General features: G+C 33.4%; 2 protein-coding genes and 1 pseudogene across 3 annotated transcripts; 2 read left to right on the top strand and 1 right to left on the bottom strand.

Annotated features, from left to right (window-relative positions):
• The first annotated feature begins 387 nt into the window (after positions 1 to 387).
• LOC146942963 (proteasome subunit alpha type-1-B-like) lies at positions 388 to 3977 on the top strand (annotated as a pseudogene). The gene is made up of 2 exons (XR_015032916.1): positions 388 to 862; positions 3227 to 3977. The product of XR_015032916.1 is annotated as a proteasome subunit alpha type-1-B-like (transcript).
• Positions 3978 to 6988: 3011 nt separating this feature from the next.
• On the top strand, positions 6989 to 11280 carry GH9B5 (glycosyl hydrolase 9B5). The gene is made up of 6 exons (XM_085757067.1): positions 6989 to 7607; positions 7956 to 8239; positions 8363 to 8800; positions 9119 to 9266; positions 9594 to 9760; positions 10669 to 11280. The coding sequence occupies exons 1-6, from the start codon at positions 7388 to 7390 to the stop codon at positions 10999 to 11001; spliced, it is 1590 nt and encodes a 529-aa protein (XP_085613193.1). The 5' UTR covers positions 6989 to 7387; the 3' UTR covers positions 11002 to 11280.
• Positions 11281 to 18978: 7698 nt separating this feature from the next.
• LOC146942961 (cytokinin riboside 5'-monophosphate phosphoribohydrolase LOG1-like) lies at positions 18979 to 22245 on the bottom strand. Its single transcript, XM_085757066.1, has 7 exons — positions 21749 to 22245; positions 21269 to 21366; positions 21133 to 21163; positions 20891 to 20990; positions 19952 to 20022; positions 19638 to 19781; positions 18979 to 19416 (listed from the first exon to the last, which is right to left on the bottom strand). The coding sequence occupies exons 1-7, from the start codon at positions 21872 to 21874 to the stop codon at positions 19321 to 19323; spliced, it is 666 nt and encodes a 221-aa protein (XP_085613192.1). The 5' UTR covers positions 21875 to 22245; the 3' UTR covers positions 18979 to 19320.
• Positions 22246 to 23847: the final 1602 nt, after the last annotated feature.

Raw genomic sequence — 23847 nt, 5'->3', positions numbered from 1 at the left:
AGTAAGTCCTACTCTCACGACCATCCATTTTTAAGCCTTTTTTTTTTTTTATTCTCTTCTTTGTTATTCTTGTTTGCTTTGGAAATTCTATTGATGAATTTGATTCTTGTGGTTTAGGGGATTTTGGGGTTTATCTTTTCTTTTGGTTTGAGGGCAAATTGTGTTACTAGCCAAAATCTCACATAGAAGTTTTCATTGATAACAACAATGAGGAGGTGTAGCCGTGTAGGATTATTAATATCCCTGTATCAACTGTGTTACTAACAAACCCAATTATAGGTTTTGTGATGCTTATAGGAATGATGATTGTTGTTTGTAATGGTATGTATATACTCATTTTTGAACCGTCATTTGTTCAACAGGATGATACTTTTCAATTTCGGTCTCAGTTGGATGCTCTAGACTTTCCCAAATTTTGCGACAGAACCACTAAACTCTTTGATTTTCTTCAATTCAATCTACTTGAGTAACACATTTCACTATCAACCACCAAAATACACTATCTGAATCCAATTAGAATCAAACATGTTTCGTAACCAGTATGATACCGATGTGACAACTATGTCACCAGCTGGAAGACTATTCCAAATGGAGTACGCGATGGAAGCAATGAAGCAAGGTTCAGCTGCAATAAGTCTCCGATCTAAGACGCATGTGGTTCTTGCTTGCATTAACAAAGCAAATTCTGAACTATCTTCTCATCAGAAGAAGATCTTTAAGGTTGACGATCACATCGGTGTTGCTATCGCCGGTCTTACCGCTGACGGACGTGTTCTTTCTCGTTACATGAGATCTGAATGTATCAACTATAATTACACCTATGAATCGCCGCTTCCTGTTTCAGCTCGCCGATAAGGCTCACGTTACTTTCCATTTTTCCTTTTTTACCCCTTCTATTATGTTTTTACTCATTCAGTTTTATATATATATATATATATAGGGTTTTGCTAGAAGACACCTTTTGTGAAGGTGTCTTTTAGCAAGTTACTCTATGAGCATTTGCGAAAAGACACCAACTTACTTTTATGAAGGTGTCTTTTAGCAAAGTTATAACTAAAAAGTGAAAATCACACCTTGAGGTGTGACTTGCTAAAAGACACCACCAAAGGGTGGCTTGTAGCAAGACCCATATATATATATATATATATATATATATATATATATATATATATTGTTATATATTTGTTCGATTGGCCTAGGGTTTTCGGGTTTTGAAATTGGAGCTAGGGTTTTGTACGTTTAACTTACCAAATTAATTTTTAGCAAATTAATCAATAGGTTAAAATAAGTAATTTTATCTGGTTAAATTCTAACAAATTCATGATTTATTTGTTGTGTATGTGCATCGAAGATTATACTTGTTCATCTTGTGGTCAACATTTGAGATTGGGTATTTTAGACTCTTAACTGAATGACTGAGTTTGGAAGAATCAAAACATTTTTTTAACCCTATATTGACAATGATTAGAATGATATGGAGCTGCAACATTTAGTTTCCTTAAAGCTTGGTTATTTTTGTGGGGTAAATACGAGTTGTTCAAGCTGGGTGTGCAAAATGCTGCGATATTTCTGTGGTGTTTGGATATTTTATTATTTGAATGTCTTGAGAATTTGAGGTTTGTAATTGGTTGAGTGTCTTTGTCAGTGACTATGGTGTGTTTGCTGACTCTAGTTTTCTGTAAATTACTTCGTGTGTGTTTGAAATGTTGGTAAGTTTGGCAAAATCATGGTGATACTATGATTTTGTTGAAGCTTCAAACTGTAATTTTTGTCAACCGTAATTCCGTCAAACTTGCTGCTAATCCAAACATACTTTTTGATCTTTGGTTTTTGAGATGGCTGACATTTGAAAGACAAGTTTGGACTAGCTTAAGAGAGCTTCTCGATTTAAAAAGTTTATTAACTTCACTTGCAACATAGTCTTTGTAACTCTATGGTGTTCGTGAAGATGATAGACTAGAGATTTTTTTAATGAATTGAGTTGCAGAATCTTATTAAACTTGGACGGTCTAGAAGTATGTCCTTGTTTGTGGAGAAGTTTGTCCAAACTTATTCTAAATATGAAAGACATGACTTTTCAGCATCGAGCTGTTGTTTACTTAATAAGGCAGTAGTGAGATACTGTTATTTATCCTGTTGTGAAGTATCTTTTCTTTCTTCTCTTAATTTAATACATTCTATGTTCAAAATTTTGATAGTGTAAAAGTTGGATTGATAGTGGGACTGTTTGCTGATTAAGATGTTTTGTAATTCATATGATGGAGTAAGGCTATGGGGTAGTTATTCAAATTGGGATCAATTCATGCATCTTAATGAATGCTGTGTAGTGTGTTCTGCTTGGTTTCGGTCCATTTTGGATGTTCTAGTGATGGACCTCATAGTTATGGGAAAGTGAACTTTGATATCTCTGTTTAATTCTCTGTGGAGGCTTTGTAAGTATGTCCTTATATGATTGCGTAATTGAGTATATAGTTTCATTCTTTACTGCATTTGGAACATCTACTCTTTCAAGGTTTAGAGTATGGATTTTTTGGTACATGATTTACTGAGCATTGTAGTGGGCTATCGATATTAAATAAATTGGCTTTGTGTATATTATTGTGAGAGAGGCCTTTGGTTCAATTTCTTGTTAAAATTTTAACAGCTCATAGCACAATTAAAGTGCTGAGAGAAATCCTGAAGGGTGCTAATATTTATGTTTAAAACTTCAAGTTATGTTATACATCTCAATATCTCATTGTTGTTCTAGTTATTCTCTCATGTAAATCTATGCTGAGACGGCTGTTTTATGGTGTGAAGTAGAACAGAGAATATTAATTCTATTGATTCAATATAACTTGCTTGTAAAAGAACTGGTTGAATAGGGTTTATTTATTCTTTTGATTTGAGCTAATCAAGAAAATAAGAAATTTGTTTTTGTCTTGGATCTTTTTACTGGGTTTAATGATTTTTCAGTACCCCTTCTTTCTGATGTTTCTTAAACTTCATGTGAACCTGATCTGTTACAATAAACTAAAACATTGGGTTGGTTAATCAGCCAGGTCTGCTTTATTATATGTGGTTAAAATTTGTGTTTTGTTAATTGAAAGTTGGATGGGGTGGGTGTGGTAGGCAAAGTTTGTGTTTGTATCTGCGGAATTACATGGAAAAGAAAGGATTATCTGCAAATTTATTAGAACTGAACTCTCTTTCTCATCAGTATTTATGATGCATTTATGAGTTGCAGGTTTGTACTCAGCGATCATGGAAGCGTCCTTATGGAGTTGGTCTTCTGGTAGGTGGATTAGATGAATCAGGGGCTCACCTCTATTACAACTGTCCAAGCGGAAACTATTTTGAATATCAGGCTTTTGCAATCGGTTCACGTTCACAAGCTGCAAAGACATATTTGGAACGCAAGTTTAACAACGTCATGGCCTCATCCCGGGAAGACCTGATCAAAGATGCACTCATTGCAACTAGGGAATCCTTGCAAGGTGAAAAGCTCAGGAGCTCCGTATGCACCATTGCTGTGGTTGGAGTTGGTGAACCATTCCACATTTTGGATCAGGAAACTGTTCAACAGTTGATCGACACTTTTGAGATTGTGAGGGAGGAAGAAAGTGCACCTGCTGAACCTGAGCCAGCAGCTGATCAGGATTCTGCTACAGATCAGGGTTCTGCTGCAGATCAAGGTGGTTCTCCAATGGACATTTGATAACTTAAGATCCAGTACTTGAGGTGTTAAAAACTAATCATCTTGAGTGTGTCATAGGAGAAGATATATCTTTGCTTGATTTTTTTTTTTTTTGCTTAATCTTTTTTGTTTCTAAAATTCATCCTTGGCTGATCATTGTGAACGTTTTAGTAGCTCCATTTGATGGACTTGAAGGCACTATTTGCCATATTCTCTTTGATACAGTTACTGAAATATTGTATAACAAATGTTGAGTAAAGAGGAAGAGTAATGTGCTACAAATATTTCTTAATTTGAACAAGCAAATTTTTTTGGTGTATACGCATTGAGAGAGAGAGAGAGAGAGAGAGGAGAGAGAGAGAGAGAGAGAGAGGAGAGAGAGAGAGAGAGAGAGAGAGAGAGAGAGAGAGAGAGATTGTTATATTGGTACTGTTTGTGAAACAAATGCAACATTGGAACAACTAGCATTTTTTTAGTGTGTACCGGAGACTAATCGTCCAAATCGGATAGAACTGCAATATGGGACAAAACTCTTATCTTTTACCATCAGTTACTGCATGATTCCATTGGTTATTGCAAAATTTGTAATTGATTTTAGAGTTTTAATTTACAAACATGGATTGGTATTAGGAGAAATTTTAATTTCCTAGGAGGGAGTGTTTCATTTTGGAAAGGGGGAGAGTTTTACTGAGTTTTTATCATCTTTGCTTCTGCTTATCATGCCGTCTTTCAGACGTAATGGATTAAATACAATCATCCACGTGATAACTTGATATACAGACTTCAGGAGTTGATTGCAACCAATGGATTTAGCAGAGTTTAAAATGTTTTGTAATGGGCATATGATCTTCTAATAAAGATAAAAAAGGTGACCATGGAATGAATGAGAAATATCATTGTGAAAATCCTAGGCATTCCCTACAGCCTTTGGAGAAATCATAAAATTAGAGCGATGCATGAAACTAATGCACAAACTCAACATCACAAACCTCACACAATCCTTAGACAGATAATTAAGAAGAGTATTATGGTACTCATTCTTGGAAGCACTACCGAGTTCTGAGCCAGCTCAAATTGTAAACCCAACCTTAGGATTTGTATAATGAAGCGTTTTGCCTTCTAGAGAACAGAGTATTGTGAAATTCAATCATTAGCCTTCACACTCAAGGATCTAATACTCGAGAATTGACAGGATTTGCACAATGTACCTCAGTACTCAAATCCATATCCCGTATCCGCGTGATGGCGATTTTTATAATTGTACCTTTATCCACTACAAAAGTATTCAAGGATTTTTGTCAACAAAACAAAAAAGTATTTAAGTACTATTTTGCCTCTAAAAATATATATTGAACAGGCATATGATTTGCTTATGTAAAAAAACAAAAAAAAAACACAGTTTGACACAATTTTCTATTGTAGTTAGAGTAGAGCTGACTGTCCAGGACAAATGCATAATATATGTAAGGTCCGGAGTTCAAACCCCGACCACAACAAAAAAAAAAGGTGTAAAGCCGATCCAATCAAAAGTTGAAAGTCCTAATCAAATATTATAGAAATGGCCCTAATAAAAAAATGCATTTTTTTTTAAAAAAAAAGTCATCCTCCATTAAAATTGTAAATAACATAAGGCAAAACACATTTAAAAAAGAGTCATCTTTTTTGTCTAGCTTTTATCTATAGAAAAAAAAAATCGTAGGTATATTTAAAACTAAACAGGATGCATGAATATCAATTATCAATGAACATTTTTCTTTGAGGTCTATTTTTACATTCATTGTTATAAAATGATCATCATTCGGGGCTCTGCCCTCTTTTCTGTAAAAAAAAAAAAGAACGATCATCGTTCGACCTAATAATTTTAACATTTTTTATAGACAAATTGTAGGTTGATTTTTATCCCTCTAAAATATGAAATAACTTATGTCTTTAATTTATCAATTTTTTGCCATTTTTAAAAAAAGAAGCTGATGTGAGTCTTTAGTTTTCATTTTAGGGGTCAAAGAAAAACATTTTCGGATATCAAAGTTCAAATTCACTCATTTTATAAAGACAAAAGAAATTCTTTTGACAAAACAAAGATAGAACATCCCCAAAAAAACAAAGATAAAACATATATTTAACCCTTATTTGAAAATAAAAGAGTACTATAGTGTATATTTTGCTTTAAGTATATAATTAAACTTTTTTTTACAAAAAAAACTAAAATTAACTTCTTAAAAAAAAACTAAAATTGACTTTTTTTTTAAGGAAAACTATTCATTTACCAGAAAACTAAAATTAAGTTTTTTTTTTAAGGAAGAAGACTAAAATTAAGTTGCTAACTTGCACCTTAGTGTTTTTAGGTGAATGTAAGTTAGCAGCTTAATATAATATATATATATATATATATATATATATATATATATATATATATATATATATATATATATATTACGTGTGATTAAAACTTTTTCTAAAAGAAAAAACCTTTTATCTTTTGAGGTGGAATTAGTCACTTTAGTCCCTGAATAAGAAAGAAGTAGTCACTTTAGTCCCTGAATGCAGAGAAATTGCAAAACAGTCCTGAATATAGACTATCTTAGTCAATTTCAGGGACTAAAGTGACTAACAAAGTCTGCATTCAGGGACTAAATTGACTAATAGAGTCTACATTCATGGACTATTTTGCAATTTATCTGCATTCAGGGACTAAAGTGACGACTCTTTTCCTATTCAGGGACTAAAGTGACTAATTCCCTGTCTTTTGAGACAATGTCATTATGATGATATGATTATGTTAGTGGTCTTTGCTCCGATTGTTTTATCCTTGATGTCAATGACACGTGAAATTAAAAGAAATTAAAAACTTTATAAGGACAACAATTGAATTGATTACTTTAGTAAAAAAAAATTAAATTAAATTGAGTACTAGGTAAAACCCTCCACGTTAGGGACACCCACAAACAAACACATCAAAAGTTTAATTAAAGCTAAAGTAAAACTTTGTACCAAAAAAAAAAAAGCTAAAGTAAAACAAATGGTTAAGAGTTTTTTGATAGTTGTTTAAGATGAAGGGTCATTCTCACTCAACCCCTCCTCCCCTCCTTTTCCCAACAGCCAGCAAATCAAAGGTCCAAATCATTAACAATCCCACCGACGAAGCTAGCATGAGTCAATCTTTTGACTCATTCCTTTTACCATTATACCCCTCAAAATCCACCGACAAAACACAACACCACGTTCTCATATCCAACTTCATAAGGGACATTTCCGTGATTCTACATGCAGTAATACCTACTTACTTCTAAATCTAGGCAGCGAGATTCTCCCGCGATATCGATCATTACCATTTCGACTCCTTCTCCCCATTTCTCGCCGCAACCGGGTCGGGTCAGACCCATATCCATTTTCCTCCAACACAACGACAGAGTATACTAGCTAGGTTGTTGGTTGGTGCTGGTTTTTCCGTTTAACGATTTCAAACAATTTTCCATCGATCTGAACCGGCATTGAAAACAATACCTATTTCCAAATATAGACATTATCGTTGTCTTTAAGCTGTAATAACACATTTCTTATTTAGGAAGTTGCTTGCTACATTGAGTTAGCAATGTATTTGTTTGGGGTTTGATTTTTATTATATACAACAACAACAACAAAAAAAAAAAACTAGATCCAAAACCCCAAACTCTGTTTTCTGCATTTGTGATTTTCGCTCTTTTTTGCATAATGAGAGAAAAATCGAGATCAAAAGGAGGATGTTGTGGTTGGTTTATTGCGTTTGTGATTCTGGCTCTTGTGGTCGGTGCTATTGTTTATGCTGTTAAGAAGAAAATCGATAACTCAAATTCAGATAAACCCGAACCGGTTCCCGGTCCTCCTGGTGCCATTGATCAAAAATATGCTTCTGCTCTCAAAACTGCAATGCAATTCTTCGACGTGCAAAAATGTAATAATCCTTTTTTTCATTCTCGGTTACCTTTATTTCTTGCATTTCACAATGTGGTTGGTTTATTATAGGAAGATATTAGATAGTTATTTATTATTATTATTGCAGTGATGTTTTTTCGCGTAATGTTTTAAAAACCGAACTGGATATTGAATCGGCAAGATCTCTGGATCATGGTTCAACTGCCAAACTGCGATGAAACCACGATTGAGCCGCCTAAATAACCCACCAAAGTATTTGAACCGTAGCATGTGATTTGATTTGGTTTTGAAAACATTGTTTTGGCATGTCAATGTTGCTGCCCATTCTAGTTGGTTAACGGTCATGTTTGTTATTCATGTGATGCAGCTGGCAAGTTAGAGAACAACAAAATAAGTTGGAGAGGGGATTCGGCTCTTAAGGATGGAAAGCAAGCAGATTTAGATCTAACAAAAGGAATGTATGATGCCGGGGATCACATGAAGTTTGGTTTTCCTATGGCTTTTACTGCCTCGGTGCTATCGTGGGCAATTCTAGAATATGGAGATCAAATGGATGCTGTTGGCCAATTGGAACCAGCACAAGATTCTCTCAGGTGGATCACTGATTTTCTCGTCAATGCTCATCCTTCGGAGAATGTTCTGTATATTCAGGTTAGTTGGTCTGAAAACACAAACTGTTAAGCTGACAGTTGATCAAATGTAAAATATAACTACATTGATGTTTTTCTAGAATTTGTTTCTATCTAGTTTCATTTATCAAAATCGATGTGGCAGGTTGGTGATCCTGTTGCAGATCACAAGTGTTGGAATAGACCTGAGTTAATTACTGAGGAACGACCCCTCTTACAAGTGAACGTATCCTGTCCCGGATCAGATGTTGCAGCTGAAACTGCAGCAGCAATGGCATCAGCATCTTTGGTCTTCAAAAAGTCAGATGCTACATATTCAAGCACTCTCCTCAAGCATGCAAAACAGTTATTTACTTTTGCGGACAAGCATAGAGGAATTTACAGTGAGAATATACCTGAAGTTGCGACATATTATAACTCAACTGGATATGGGGATGAGCTTTTGTGGGCAGCTACCTGGCTCTACCATGCTACAGGTGATGATTCCTACCTTCAGTATGTGACTGGCCAAAATGGAGAAGATTATGCTCAATTTGGAAGCCCAACCTGGTTCAGTTGGGACAACAAGCTTGCCGGAACTCAGGTATGAAGAGCTGCCGAATCTTGTTTACAAATTCTAAACTAGGATCATTTTATAGCTGAAGACAATCATTAGTTATACTAACGTTGTTTGCTACCGAAGTGTTTTTTTTTATATATATTTTATTGCAACCTACACATTACATAGAATAGACTCAATCAAGCCTTATGGCATTATCTTATCCTAAATGATACTTCTACTTACTTTATTACAAACTTTGCAATGCTTTCATGTATATACTAGGGGATACTTCTACTTATCTTAGATGTTACATCTACTTACTTTATTACAAAGCTTTAATAATCCTTCTTCTTAATGCAGGTTTTGTTATCTAGAGTAAGCTTCTTCAAGGCAAAGGGCCTTTCAAGTTCATATGGTTCCGGCCTCCAAAATTATAGAAAATCCGCCGAGGCTGTAATGTGTGGTCTTCTTCCAGACTCTCCAACAGCCACAAAAAGCAGAACTGATAGTAATGTTCTCCTTGAATGCTATCTGACTTGATATTAACTAATGGGAAATGCTAATGAGTGCCCCCGGGGCACTTTTTATGAAAATTTGTGTATTCAATGCATTGGAAATTGAAGTATTTGAATTTTTTAAATAATAATTTCTTAATTTAGAATCCTTAAAGAGTGTCACGATCGTTAGCAAGACCCTTAACTTATAATCTGATTAGCATGCTGAATAGTTTTATTAGATAGTCTGGAGGAACACAAACTATGGAAATTCCATTTTTAGTAATATATTTCTACTGCAATACGTTGTCTAATTTCATTTTTCTTTTTCTTTTATATAGATGGTCTGATATGGGTGAGTGAATGGAACGCTTTGCAGCATCCTGTTGCATCTGCATTCTTAGCTTCTGTTTACAGTGACTATATGCTTACAACGCAGACTCCCAATATAAAATGTGATTCAGATTCCTTCAAACCATCAGATCTTCGAGACTTTGCCAGATCTCAGGTATGCATTCATTATTATTTTTGTAGAATACTCTCTCTGGCCCTTAATATAAGAAGAATTTACCAAAATCACAGATCAAGGAGTTGTATTTTTTTTTTTTGGTACAGATCAAGGAGCTTATTTAATTAGTACTCCCTCCGTCCCGGAATAACTGACCCATTTTCTAAAAAAAAGTGTCCCAAAATAACTGACCCATTTCAATTTTCAATACAACTTTCATCATTCTCAATACAATATAACACTAAATAATACTACTTTTATCATTCCCAATACAATATATTCCACTTTCCCCTTTATTTATACATTTTTCTTAATATGTGTGAAAAACAAAATTGTGTCAATTAAATTGGGACGGAGGTAGTATAAAATTGAGTGGTTATTGTTCCAATTAAATCAATAACATTAAATGTTTTATACCTACATGTGAATTTATACTCCCTCCGTCCCTTAATGTAACCACCCATTTGATTTTATTTTTGTCCCTAAATGTAACCCCCTTTTCAAATTACTAGATGCATTTATTACTTTTTTCCTAAACATACCCCTAATTAATACTACTAACTTATCTTGAAATATGAAAAGTCAAATTTAATACACATACAAACAAAGGACAATTTGGTAATATTAATACACAAAACAGACACATTAATTACACTGACAACTTTTCTTAAGAAATGTGAAAAATGCAAAGGGGGGTTACATTAAGGGACGGAGGGAGTACTAAACATTTATCTGACATTAAATAAAGGGTGTAAAAAGCATTTTAGCAATTAATGCACATTGAAATGAATTTCTTTTTCTTATAATAAAGACCAAAAAATACGCACAATTTCTTATAATAGGGATCAGAGATAGTATCGGCTTGAAATTATCTGCAACTAACTTGAAAACTTGTCTAATACTTCCAGGCTGATTACGTGTTGGGCAAGAATCCTCAGCATATGAGTTTTCTGGTGGGATATGGAAAGAATTTCCCACAATTTGTGCATCACAGGGGAGCTTCAATTCCTGCTAATGCAAAAACTGGTTGCAAGGATGGGTGGCAGTGGCTTGACTCATCCGATCCGAATCCCAATGTAGCTACTGGAGCACTTGTTGGTGGACCTTTCTTAAATGAGACTTACATTGATTCTAGGAACAATTCTATGCAAGGAGAACCAAGCACATATAACAGTGCTGTCATAGTTGGTCTCTTATCAAGTTTAGTCACCACATCTTCGGCCCTTCAATCCTTCTCCTAAACTATAGTATGTAGCTCCATATTCCATTCCACTCAAAAGAAGTTGCGACGCGGATTTAAGTTTTATGGCTTTATTCATTTCCTTATCATCACGTATTATTAGTGTATGGATCGTGGTACTGTAACTATACAATATATTGAGTGTGAACCGTGGTGTCTGGATAGGTTAGTCATTAATTAATGTATACAGGTGAAGTTTGTTTCTCTGTTGTTGCCTCACCAGCTCTGAGCTTATTCTATTGTACTTCCTTGTAAAATATATGGTTGATTCTTTTTGTTATTGTTGTTGGTGTTATTTGACCGTAATCACGTTATTGATCTGTGGTTGTCTTTCATTGTTCGAGCAATCTGTGTGACACAGTTGTATATGTTCCTGGCATCTGTGACTATACCTACTACCTTCTGTGCATTAGACCGCTTAACTAAAACAATGTAGTGACCTTTGGTAGTTTGGTTCTGCGGAGATGAATCTTTTAGGAAGGAAGTACACAATTTTTGGCTCGTTGTATTCAATATGTTCCTGCCTCTCATTCTTTCATGGGCTTATTACTATGGGCTTACTACACCCAAAGTAGCCCACTAACAAGAATTTTGCTCTCCACCCAGTAACTTTTACTCGCACCCTGCACTGCTTCCAAATATACCCTTGCGTTAGTTAAGTCATGCAGCGTGACTTAACTAACGCACGTTGTAAGCCATGCGTGAGTTAAGTCACGCACCACTGGCCTATGCGCGAGTTAACTCACGCGAGATTATTTATGCCTCAATTTTGTTCCTTTGTTTTATATTTGTTGTATTTACCTTTATTTATATTTGTATTAATTTAAAGAATAATATTGAATCAATAATTTAGAATAAAATTAAGAAAATAATTTAGATTAATGTAAACAAAATAATTTCAAAATAAAGTTAATAAAACAATTTTGAATAAAGTTAATAAAGTTAAGAAAATAACATAATTTGAATAAAGTTAATATAAACAAAATAATTTTGAATAAGTTAATAAAATAATTTGAAGACAGTAAATAAATTAAAAAAAAGTACCATTGCGCCATTTAACTTGCGCCACGTGACTTAACTTGCGCAGTAATATACACTTGCGCAAGTTAACTAGCGCATGGGCATTTTCGGCATGGCTGCAGGGTGCGAGTAAAAGTTGCTGGGTGGAGAGCAAAAATCCACTAACAATACACAAAAGGCCCACTAAATTGAGCTTTTGAAGTGGTGAGTGGTGAGCAACTTGCCCCACCCATTTCTAATGTACTTTGAGAGTAAACAACAATTAGTGGTGAGTGGTAAACAATTGATGTTTTTGAGAGTGTACTTTCAGACAACATTTATGTTTTGAAGTGTATTTTTAGACGTGCAAACTTAATTTTTTTTTTTCCGGATCTGTTTCGAAAATGTTTTTTTTTTTTTTTTTTGTTGCTGTTGGCAGTTTGATGATTAAATTCACACACTTTAAGTGCCAAGAAATAGAAACTTATAATGTAATACTAGTATTCCTAAAAAAAATGTAATACTAGCAAGTTTCACCCATTGTTTGTTGATTATTATGCATGTAAATTAAATTACTTTTCTTGTCAAATATGAATTAAATTCTCAATTTAACAGACAAAACTAGTATTTATGTATTATATGAGTATGAGTATATATGTGATGTATTTTAAAATAGGAAACTGTTAACGAGTGCTCCCCAGACACTTGTTAAGGATTTTTAATAGTAAGATTTTATGAAAATTCGTATATTCAATGCATTAGAACTAAGTGGATCCCACCATCATTATTTTTTATGTGTCTATCTCTCTCCAAATTGCAACAAATGTAAAAAGTTATAAATGGAGAGGATCTTGACCCTATTTGAATTTTTGAAAGAATATTTTTCTATATTTAGAATGCTTAAAGAGTGCTCCGGAAATACTCGTTAACAAGACCCTTTAAAATAAGAGTCGATTAAAACATGTTGAACTAAACTTTTGATATTAGACAACCTTGAATAAAAAATATATTTTAGCCAAAAAAAGAATTAACACATTTGTGAAAGCAAAAGCTAAATAATGATTCAATTGCAAATTCAGCTGTGGTGGGACAATAATCTGATCTCATAAAGGCTTAAGCTCGCTATCATCACAGGTTGAATTAACAAAAATTTAATAAATGTGGGACCTTTCTTTTGGTTAATTTTTTACTTAATCTTTTTGACCAGCAGAAAAGAATGAGGTCGGAAAGACGAATGCAATGCACACAATAAAAGACCAGTAAACACATGATTCCCATTGCCATTGGACATCTTAACAACCAAGCAGGGTAATGTTTATCCAATACCAAAAAAGAAATGATATTTTGACAACCACTTTTTGACAACTTTTTGACAACTTTCTCTCTCATACTCACATGATGTTGTTATCCTCTCTCTTCCTTTTTCTCTCTCCATTGTTTTTGACCAATAAGAAGTGAGAAAAGCAAGGTTGTCAACAAAGTTGTCATCAAATGGATGTCAAAATATCATTACTCATACCAAAAAGAGCAAAAAGATAAATTAATTGGAGAAGAAAATCAAGTCATCAAAGCATATAGCTTAATAGTACTCCCTCCGTCCCATATTACTTGATCTATTTAGAATATTTGCACTATTCATGTACCATACTTTGACTCTATTTTTCTACTAATATATAAAAACAAAATATAGCATATAAGATGTTAGATTCGTCTCGATTAATATTTTCAAAATATCAAATTTTCGTAATTTTTGCTACTAGATTATTAAAGAAATTTAAGTTTAAAATTGTGCATTGGCATACGTGACAGAGTCAACTAGGTCAAGTAATATGGGACGGAGGGAGTAGTATTTTGATTTTATTTTTTTTTAGCCCCCCTTCCTTCCTAGTTTCTATTTCCAACAGTCTCCACAACAAATAAGGATTTACTCTATTTATGTATCATTCATTTACGGTGAGATTTAGCATGGGAAAGGGATGTTTTTTCCCACCATGGGAAAGTAAATTTTTACCATTAGATTAATGAGGATCACTGATTTTATTATAGTCTGCACACACTATATCTTTCCCCACTTAATCTTCAACCTCACTACCATCTCTCTCATTTCACCACCACACTCAAGTCAACAACCCACCTCACCAAAGTTTGACGTGAAAAAATTATATCAAATTGAATACTGATTTTCAATTTGAACTTTGAAGTTTGACATAAAATTGGTCTCTCAATCCCTTCCATGGGTACGTTTTTTCACAGATCTCGTATATTGTTCATGGCCTTTCTTGTAAAAACCCAAAAACATATACAAATAAAAATCGATGAGTTTGAGGATAAAAAAAGCTAGATTGTTAGAATAATGTTGAGTTGAAATGTTAAAGCTACAAGCATAAGGAATTTTAGATAGCATGTGAATCTGCCATTAAAAAAAAAAGATAGCATATGAATGGAACCTCGTAGGATTCAAGACCCATTGCAATGTGAAGCCACTTAAAACTAAACAAACATAAACAGTGGTTTTGGCTTTCTTTGATTGAAGCCATGGAGATTGTTTTTTAATTTGTTCTTAGATTACATATCATGAAGATTGTTTTTAATTACATGTTCCATAAAAAGTGTGCTTCTTTATTGCACCACGTGAAGATTTTTTATGTATCTAATTTTCTGGGTATGTTTTCCTAAGAACAACATTTTAATTTTTTGGGTTGTTAGACTTGTGGTGGTGGTGGTGAAATGAGAGAGATGGTAGTGAGGTTGAAGATAAAGTGTGGAAAGATATAGTGTGTGCAGACTATAATAAAATCAGTGTTCCTCTTTAATCTAATGGTAAAGATTTACTTTCCCATAGTGGGAAAGAACTTCCCTTTCCCATGCTAAATCCCTATCAATTTACAAGAGAAATAGACACAGGTGTAAGATTAGTGAAATTCATTAATTGAATCTACTTATTAAAATAGATCTCACGGCCTCTCTCTTTCTCTAATAAATAATTAGACGTTAAATATAATTTAATAAACAAATGGAGCAAACACAAACTCCTCCACGAAGTCAATTAAATCAAAATTGCAAATCCGATTAGGGTGGGACAACAATAAGATGTTGTTATAAAGGCTTAAGCTCGCTATTAGCACAAAAGGAATGAGAAAGGAAAGATAGATGCAATGCAATGGTGGTTTTTTTTTTTCTTTTTTTCTTTCCACCACCATCTCATACACCTTAGCTGAATGTGAATAGGTTGGTTGGTGTCCTTTGTGTTACCACCTTAATCAGATAAGAACTATGGGCCCACTGGGGCCACCAGCAACTAACATGTGAGTTCCCACGTGAACTTCTTCACCATTCACCTTTTGTTGTTTTGTTTTACTGTAATTTGTACACGAGGGAGAGGGAGAGGGAGAGGGAGAGGGGAGGCACCTGTCTATTCTTCACTCAGTACGGTCAAGGACAGGTGTTCTTTCAAACCTTCAATTATTCATCAACATCAACAACCTTCTACATTTCTAGTTTTAGATCGCTGAAATTAATTCACTCCTTTCTGTTTAGAGTAATGTTATATCAACATCCAAAATTCAAGAACTTTTGAACAACTAGTATAAAAATACATCAATTATAATTATTGATGTGGCTATAAGAGAGAGAAACAACTAATTAAAAAATGATATAGTATCTATACAATATAAATATACGATGTAGGACAACCAAAAGGTTGTCAATATATCAGTTCTCTTCTATTTATATATCTGTATAAGTTACGGTACTACTCTTGTCTTGTTCAATACTCTTGCCTTGTACCCAAAGTAATTTTTTTTTTCTAGTTTATCGGGAAAAACTCAAATTTCACATTGGATAGATAACACTCTTAATAAAAGTTTATAAAAATGATGCACTCCCCATCTCATAAGTCGGTTTTTTACGAATGAGTTAGACTCCAAATATCAACATAGTATGAGAGTCTATTGATCGGATCACCCACTATTTATATACCATACGGTGCCCAAGAGTGCTAGAGGCACTCCCCACCAACATAGTTTGATTATAATTATGTCATGTAAGTATAACTTAAATGGTAAAAATCATTAGAGACATTTGATATGTTGGAGCTTGAGTTTGATCTTACAATTCTCAAATGAGTTAAAATTAATTGAGATTTGCTTGTGCTATTTTGGATATCAACAAATATGAATCATGTTTTTACTTTTTTTAAGGATGAATTCTGTTTTTACCTATCCGCACATACATCCTTAAGGGTGCGTTTGATGGTCAGGATAGGGAGACAGGATATGATACATTAATCATATCCTGCTGAAATCTCATGTTTGATGCACCAAAGGGATAGGATAAAATAAATCATTTTCCTATCCTATCCTGACTTTCCTTTGTAATTTCTATCCTGAGTATAGGGTGGGTTAGAAATTATCCTGATGGGATTAGAAGATCATTCCTTATTTATTATCTTGATATTCTTCCATTTTTAAAATATTGTCATTTTTAAATAAATGATAGCATGTATTTTCTATTATAATTAATAACATGCCATTTTTACAATATTTAATTAATTATGAGAGCAATTTTTTCATTTAATTACAATGATATCTTGTTTGTTATCATGTGCGCATCAAACACACGATAGGATTAATGTTTATCATGTCCTTATCATATCCTATCTCTATCCAGCTTTATATCATATCATGCCGCTATCCTATCCTGACCATCAGTGGCGGAGACAGCGCCCGGCGACCCCGGGCGGTCGCCCGGGCTCGATCCGTAAGTTCCTCACATTAGACCCTCCATTTACACACTTCAAAAACAAAAAAATTGGGCAAATTGGGCAAATCTATACTCTTTACAACAAGCTAAGGTTGTTGAACGTGAGGAATACTGGTGGTGGGTTGTTGAGGCAATGAAGAATCGGAGAAGAATTTGGGGTTGTTGAAAAAGAGAGGGTGAAATCGATTATGGAGAATGTGGTGGTTGATTGTGATACCTTTGTTTAGGTTTGAGCTATAGAGTTAGGTAAGAAGACGGCTACGAAACGATAGTGGCGGCAAAACGGCGATTAACACGTGCGAAGCTTTACAAATTGATTGCAGTTCATGTGTGAAGCTTCCAGATTGCAGTTTTTCCTCCATCTTCCCATTATGTTGCTGTGATAGTAAACCATTCCAAGATGGACTTATGGAGAATTAAGGTTAGGATGAGTTAACTTTTATTCAATTACTGCTGTTTTTTAATTTTGTGTTTGTTCTTCCATTTGCTATTCCTTATTCTTTGGAAGCCTCAACCATATCAGTTCTCATAAATTTCTATCTTCTCCACAATGGGAATAAAATGCATTGTAGTTGTTTGATAAAATGCATTGTAGTTGTTTGATAAAATGTCTATAAGTAAAATTTGGTCATTATGTTACTGTGGTAGAAGACAATGTTTTTTCAACATGAGTTGCTCATATCGTGCCATAAAGCATCTAAAATGATAAGTGGAAAGAGTGTTGTTAATGTGATGAATCATATAAGAAATTGGAAGTTGATGTTTTTGCTTTTATTGTTTTTCTAAAGTCACCAAAATCTGCTATGACTTGGCTATATTGAGAAACCTTCAATTCGTTAATTACTTTTGATTTATCATGATGAATTTAGCCTTGCTCTTTGGCTATGCACTAACCTTATTCAATCAACATCACCTGCAGTTTCTGAATTTCCAGTGTCTACAACTCCTGCTACAATGATGACTTCATGTTCTTCTCTTGTGTCTACAACAGCAAACTCCCAAAGGTACAACATTATTGCTGCTTGTTATTTGTTAATGGGTGGGTGAATCAATCAAGGAATTGATTATTCAAATTCAAAACTACAATTAAGAACAGTTAAAGTGAGTAACATATCACTGATTACTTCCAAGCAAGACATTGAACCATGCTACTTGGGCAAGGGGTTGGTATATGACTTAACTGAGAAGTTATTTCAAGCTGAGTATATGGGAAGTAGCAGTCACCTTAACTGGCTGTTAAGTATTAAGTTATGGTCAAGAAATTTATACTTTTCTTTTCATAGTTGGTTATTGAAATTTTAGTGAACAAGTTGGAGTTTAACTTGTAAACTTTCACATTAGAAATGACCAGAATGTTTTGTCCTTGTGCTGACCTTCAGTGCCATTGCCATTACATTAGTGTATGTTATTCACTGAAATATAAACGCTTCTCCTGCCATTCAGCCTGCTCTAAGCAGTTTACGTGAGCTAATTGCTGTTACTTTTTTCATTTGATAATTTGTGTGTACATTAACTTTTAATCAGATTTTATCAATTTAAACACAAATATATTTGTTACGGTCTGTTTGGCGATATGAACATAGATATATATGATAAGGTAGCATGGACTCCTTTGAGCGCAGTCCAATGGTGCACCAAAAGATTAAAAAGGTAAAATAAATGTTGCGCTTAAATGTCACCCTTTGGTTGTAATTCTGCAGGGAATCTGATCGCACTCAAGTTGCTTATGTTACCTTTAAGGATTCATAGGGAGCAGAGACAGCAGTTCTCTTGACGGTACGTACATATTCAAATAATTTCCGCATTTGAAATTTTACTGTACATTTCATAGTAATGGGATGTACCGCACCAATTTTCGCATTTGCATATATTTTTCGCCCAGGCTCTATGAAATTCCTGGCTCCGCCACTGCTGACCATCAAACGGACTCTAAATGTATATGTTTTTTTTTCTTCTTCTTCTTATAATCAAAGACATGAGGGATTATCTTAGCTAATAGTTGATTCTATAAGCTAATATAAATAAAATTATACTAGTAGTTTTCTCTCTATAGTAGATGTTTGCACTAGAATATAATGCAATCCAAATGTCAATGTGTGTCATCATATCCTTAGCCTTGGCCATGGTCATGTATGATGTATCTACATTTTCGATTAATTGAAAGCTGTATTCAACAACTGATTATTTTTATATCTACAACTTATAAAATAGTATAGCATTGCTAGCTAATCACCGACAGGATATATAATATATATAACCTTTCATCCTTATTTGGTCAAATACAATTCACAATTAGTTTGTAAGTAACAAGTTACATAGTTTGAGCTATAAAAGCCGAAGAAAGGAAAGAACAAAAGCAAGAACTAATACAGGAAATCTTGAACATGAAACCTTAAATTTAAATCCATAACTAAACTAATTAAAAGGACTATAATAAATATTGGTCGTCCAATTAATCTGTGAAACTTACACATCTATACGGGTTGTGGCTAAATAAATAAGTAAACACTAAAATGTAGGGTCCTTGACGGTGCATTAGTATAATTGTGGATTAGTATAGTCAACGAGAAATATCTAACTTTGCTGTGTTGACTAACTGTTGCTCCATTTCCCAACTTAGCTTTGGAGCCACACCACAGTGTTTTGGAACATATTCCTGTTCAAAGTAGAAAACCAACGGTTCATATAATTTTCAATAATTTGGGCATACCGTGTGTGTTGTCCTAATCATGTGCAGATCTATAATTAGATGTACAAGTGTTAAATGTACGTGGAATGAAAATGAAAATGGAACATTTGATAATAATAATAATAATAATAATAATAATGTACGATGAATATGATGAGAACTGAATAAATAATTGAAAGTGTAGGTACCTCAAGTTTGCACATGAGGTCTTGGGCAGTATGGGCAGATACAATAATGTGACGGGCAGCTGGTGTTACAAAACCTTCATCCACAGCTTTGTCCATGAATGCCAGCAGTGAATTGTAGTAACCATCCGCGTTCAACAGACCCACCTACAACCCAATGCGTCCCATTCATTATTTTGTTAGTTACTTATTATTATTACCAATTTTACATTTTATTCCCATTTTTATAGTAATATTTCCTTTTTCAATTGCAAACACCATAATAGTATGTCCTTTACTTTGACTTCTTCAAACAAAGGAATTTCTTGTAATCTTACCGGTTTATCATGGATACCTAGTTGAGCCCAGGTAATAATTTCCAATAGTTCTTCGAGGGTGCCATATCCACCTGTTGGAATTTACATTTGAAATAGATTAGTAATAATACTTTTTGTTTGGAAAGGGGTGGTAATAATAGTAGTACTAATTTTTATTTTTTTTAAGAAAAAGAATAAGGTAATAAGGTACGTAACTGCATAATAGTGTAGCCATAAAAGATCAGAAATAGGATAAAGTCACCGCCAAATTGTTATACAACACATACTGTTGACAAATACAGTTATCTTGGGATAGCTACTAGCAAGTGCTAAAGTGTCTTGCAATTTTCAAAATGCTATACGAAATGGACGCGCATATTTATATTAGGGTTCGAACCTGACACCACCAAACCTCATTCAACGCATCAATTTTTTTTATAACGCTCTCCTTAAATCATATTATCAATTTATCACATCTGTTATATCATTTTTTATTTATTTGTAAAAAAAAACGTTTTTTATTTACTTTTTTCTCAAAGTGTTTAATGGTTGTAGGAGTGTTTAAAAATTACTTTCCTGGTATTAATGTTTTAAAATTGGACAGGATTGACCGATTTAACCAAGAATTGGACACTCTATAGTTAATTGGTTCACAATCTTATAAATGGCTGGATCAAATTTATGTTTGACCGTTGTTGAACTATGATTTGGAAGTGTCTTGAATATTTATTGTTGATATCGATTTTTTGGGAAGAATTTGGTATCTTTTTAACAAACTTTTTGCATGTTGAAAATTTACAATATTAATGTTTAATTACAATTATTATAGAGGTAAAGGCAAAAAAATTGAACTGAATGAGGTGATAATGATTTGAGACATGATATGTTAGTAAAGCAACACAAATTCTGGTTATATATCCACCACACACGTGTGTGTGCATATATAAAAGTTGGACAAACCTGGTAAGGCAATAAATGCATCAGCTTGTCGAGCCATTTCGGCTTTGCGTTGGTGCATGTCCGATACAGCTCTTACTTCTCCCACTGTCTCTCCAGTTATCTAATTAACCAACCATACATTGTTAATTAATTAATTAATTAAACTAAAAATACACTTTTAATTAATTTTATTTAATCATTGTATTGTATAATCCAAATCTATAGTACTATTACTAGTAGTAGTGATTAAAGTACGTACGTACCTCTCTTGGCATAAGTGTTTTTGGAATGACTCTACATAAGAAAGGAGGAAGAATCATGCATGAGCACAAAATATAGATAGATAGATAGATAGAATAGAGGAATAAGGAATTGAAGAAAAAGAAAGGAGCTGGGTACCCTAAGACGTGGCGTCCACCATCATAGACAACTTGTGAGATACGACCCATCAACCCTATGCTTCCTCCTCCATATACCAAGTCAATGTTTCTTTCCACCTACACCATATACACACACTTGACACTTTTATTATTTTTTCTATAATCAATTATATATTCTAAATGTCAAACTTAACTTATTAAGCCTTTCAATTAATCACTCATATTGAATAATGGTATGTATTATATTATTGCAGCCCAGTTTTTTTTTTTAAAAAGATATAGATCGAACAGAGGAAATAAAAAACAGGACAATATCCTGCTTTGGTAAAATATCAATACAACTCAATGTGAAAGAACTAGCTTAGAAGTAATTATTTACATGACAGAAAAACAAAGTTATATATATTTTGGTTTATGTGTATTCCAATTCCAATAAGAATCTAAAAAATAGCAAATTGGAAGATGAAAAATAGAGGATTTCTTAAACAGAAAAACTTGCCAGTTGTTTTCCAAGCTGAATGGCAGCAATTTGGTAGCTAGGGTTTTTTCCAGGGGTGCTACCACAGTAAACACATATGCGTTTGAACCTAGACTTGATCATTGGTAGTTGTTGTTCAATTTCCATTAAGAGGAAAATTAAGAGAATTAAGTATGATTAGTTTTGGTTAAGAGGAGAGTTAAAGAAGGGACAAGAAAAGAGAATAGGATAGAAAGTAGTGAACGTGTGTGTATGTATGTATGTAGTAGTGAAGTGATGTGAAAAGGGAATTATGAAGAAAAGAAAGCAGAACAAGGAAGCAAGGAGTCAGCAATCACTTTGAAATCCCAATATCCAAAAGTGAATAACAATTTGTGTCATTGCTTATCCCTCTTTATAGTATCTCTCTTGCTTTGCTTTGCTTTGCTTTCTACTATTTCTAACTATATTTAATTTAATAATGAAAGATATTATATATCCATCTTAGTCATTTCATCATCCTCTCTCTCTCTCTCTCTATCACTATACCATCTCATCTCATCTCATATATAAATATATAATATATATGTCATATCTTTCTTCTCTTCTCTCGTCTCATGACATATTCTTCCTTCAATTTTGGTTGATACTTTTGTTTTCATTTTCTATCATTTTCATGTGGTATAAATTTATCTAGCTTAACTAACTATATATACTTAATGCGTGAAGAGTTTTAACACAGACATATGTTTAACTCTATGTTTACAATAATACACATGTGTTTTAAAATTGCACACTAACTATATATAACTTTATTCAGGTATGTAATTTTAATACATTATAATAATACAATCAAAGTTTATCATGTTGGAGTATGTTAGTTATCCCCGTTAAAATTAAGGGAGCTTCTACAGTACCGTAAACTGACTTTTTTGAAAAAGTTAATTTTGATCTTAATGTTAGATTCATTTTTAAATTGTTGATTACTGATTAATGATCAATAGTAATTCATCTAGTAATGCTTGCAACATCTTGGACTTACATGTACTATTTTATCGTTGGAATATTTAACATGCAAACAGAGTTGATGATATTATGTGATAGTCTTAAGTGTTACACTTTGTGGGGTGTTACGCTTAAAATAAGGTAGGATAAAATTAGATTAAGTGTAGTCTTATTAATCTGATGAATTGATGATGCTACGAGGACTGAACTTTTGATGCAATTGTACAAACAGTGGGGTGTTACTCACTACATTTTTGATGTTATAGTGTTAACTTCACCAGAAAAGTCATTCTCATGACTTCATAGAAATTTTCCTAAAATTAATGGTCAATATATTGTCGACAATGAGTTTGTCCAAGTAGTGAGGGACTAAGTCTATGAAGTAAGTGGTCAGAAATTTGATCACTGATTTTTACTATAGAGAAAAATCTTGTTGGAACGAGAAAATTTATCTTACTTGTCACACAAGTTATGCGACAAAGATGAATCACTGTTAAATGATGGTAGAAACTTGATACTGATAACATCTTAACAATAAAAATAAATAGCTAATAGGCTAGTTTATTGAGCATAAGAGGTCATGATTTGGGTTATCCAACCTTAAAAAAGACTACCCAAATTGTTGATTTTTTTTTTGTAAATTTTTTATAGTTTTTTTTATATGATTTATCTAACTAGCAAGAAGGTTTGTTTTAACTTAAACCTAATATATATATTATAACCTGGAGAAATAGTATGATCTTTTATATACAACAATATATGTCAGTTTCAAGCATCAGTGATTCTTGGTGGGAGCCCATGGTGGCCATGGCTCCCCCCACTAAAAAATAAATAATTTTTATAGAGAAAATGACTAAAATACCTTGATATATTTGGATATTTTCTCCCTAGCACCCTCAGTCTCACATGACACCCCCCACCCCACTAGTCTCTTGTGAGCTAGATCGGTTTTGATTCTCTAAGGTTAGGATAGACTATCTAGGTGGTAGATAATAATTTGAAGCTTTAGTCTTGTGTTGGAGTTGTTGTGGTGATGTTTTTTTTTTTTTGATGAAATTGTATATGAATTTCAATTATAATATATAGTTAATATTAACCCGTTTCCCCCAATATTTTGAGCAAGATCCGCCATTGGT

The sequence above is a fragment of the Medicago sativa genome, chromosome 3 (genome assembly GCF_051527215.1).
Source record: "Medicago sativa cultivar Bolivia chromosome 3, Bolivia_mono, whole genome shotgun sequence".
Lineage (NCBI taxonomy): Eukaryota > Viridiplantae > Streptophyta > Magnoliopsida > Fabales > Fabaceae > Medicago > Medicago sativa.
The sequence above is the reverse complement of the archived record's forward strand: the minus strand, read 5'-3'. Positions and strand labels throughout refer to the sequence as shown.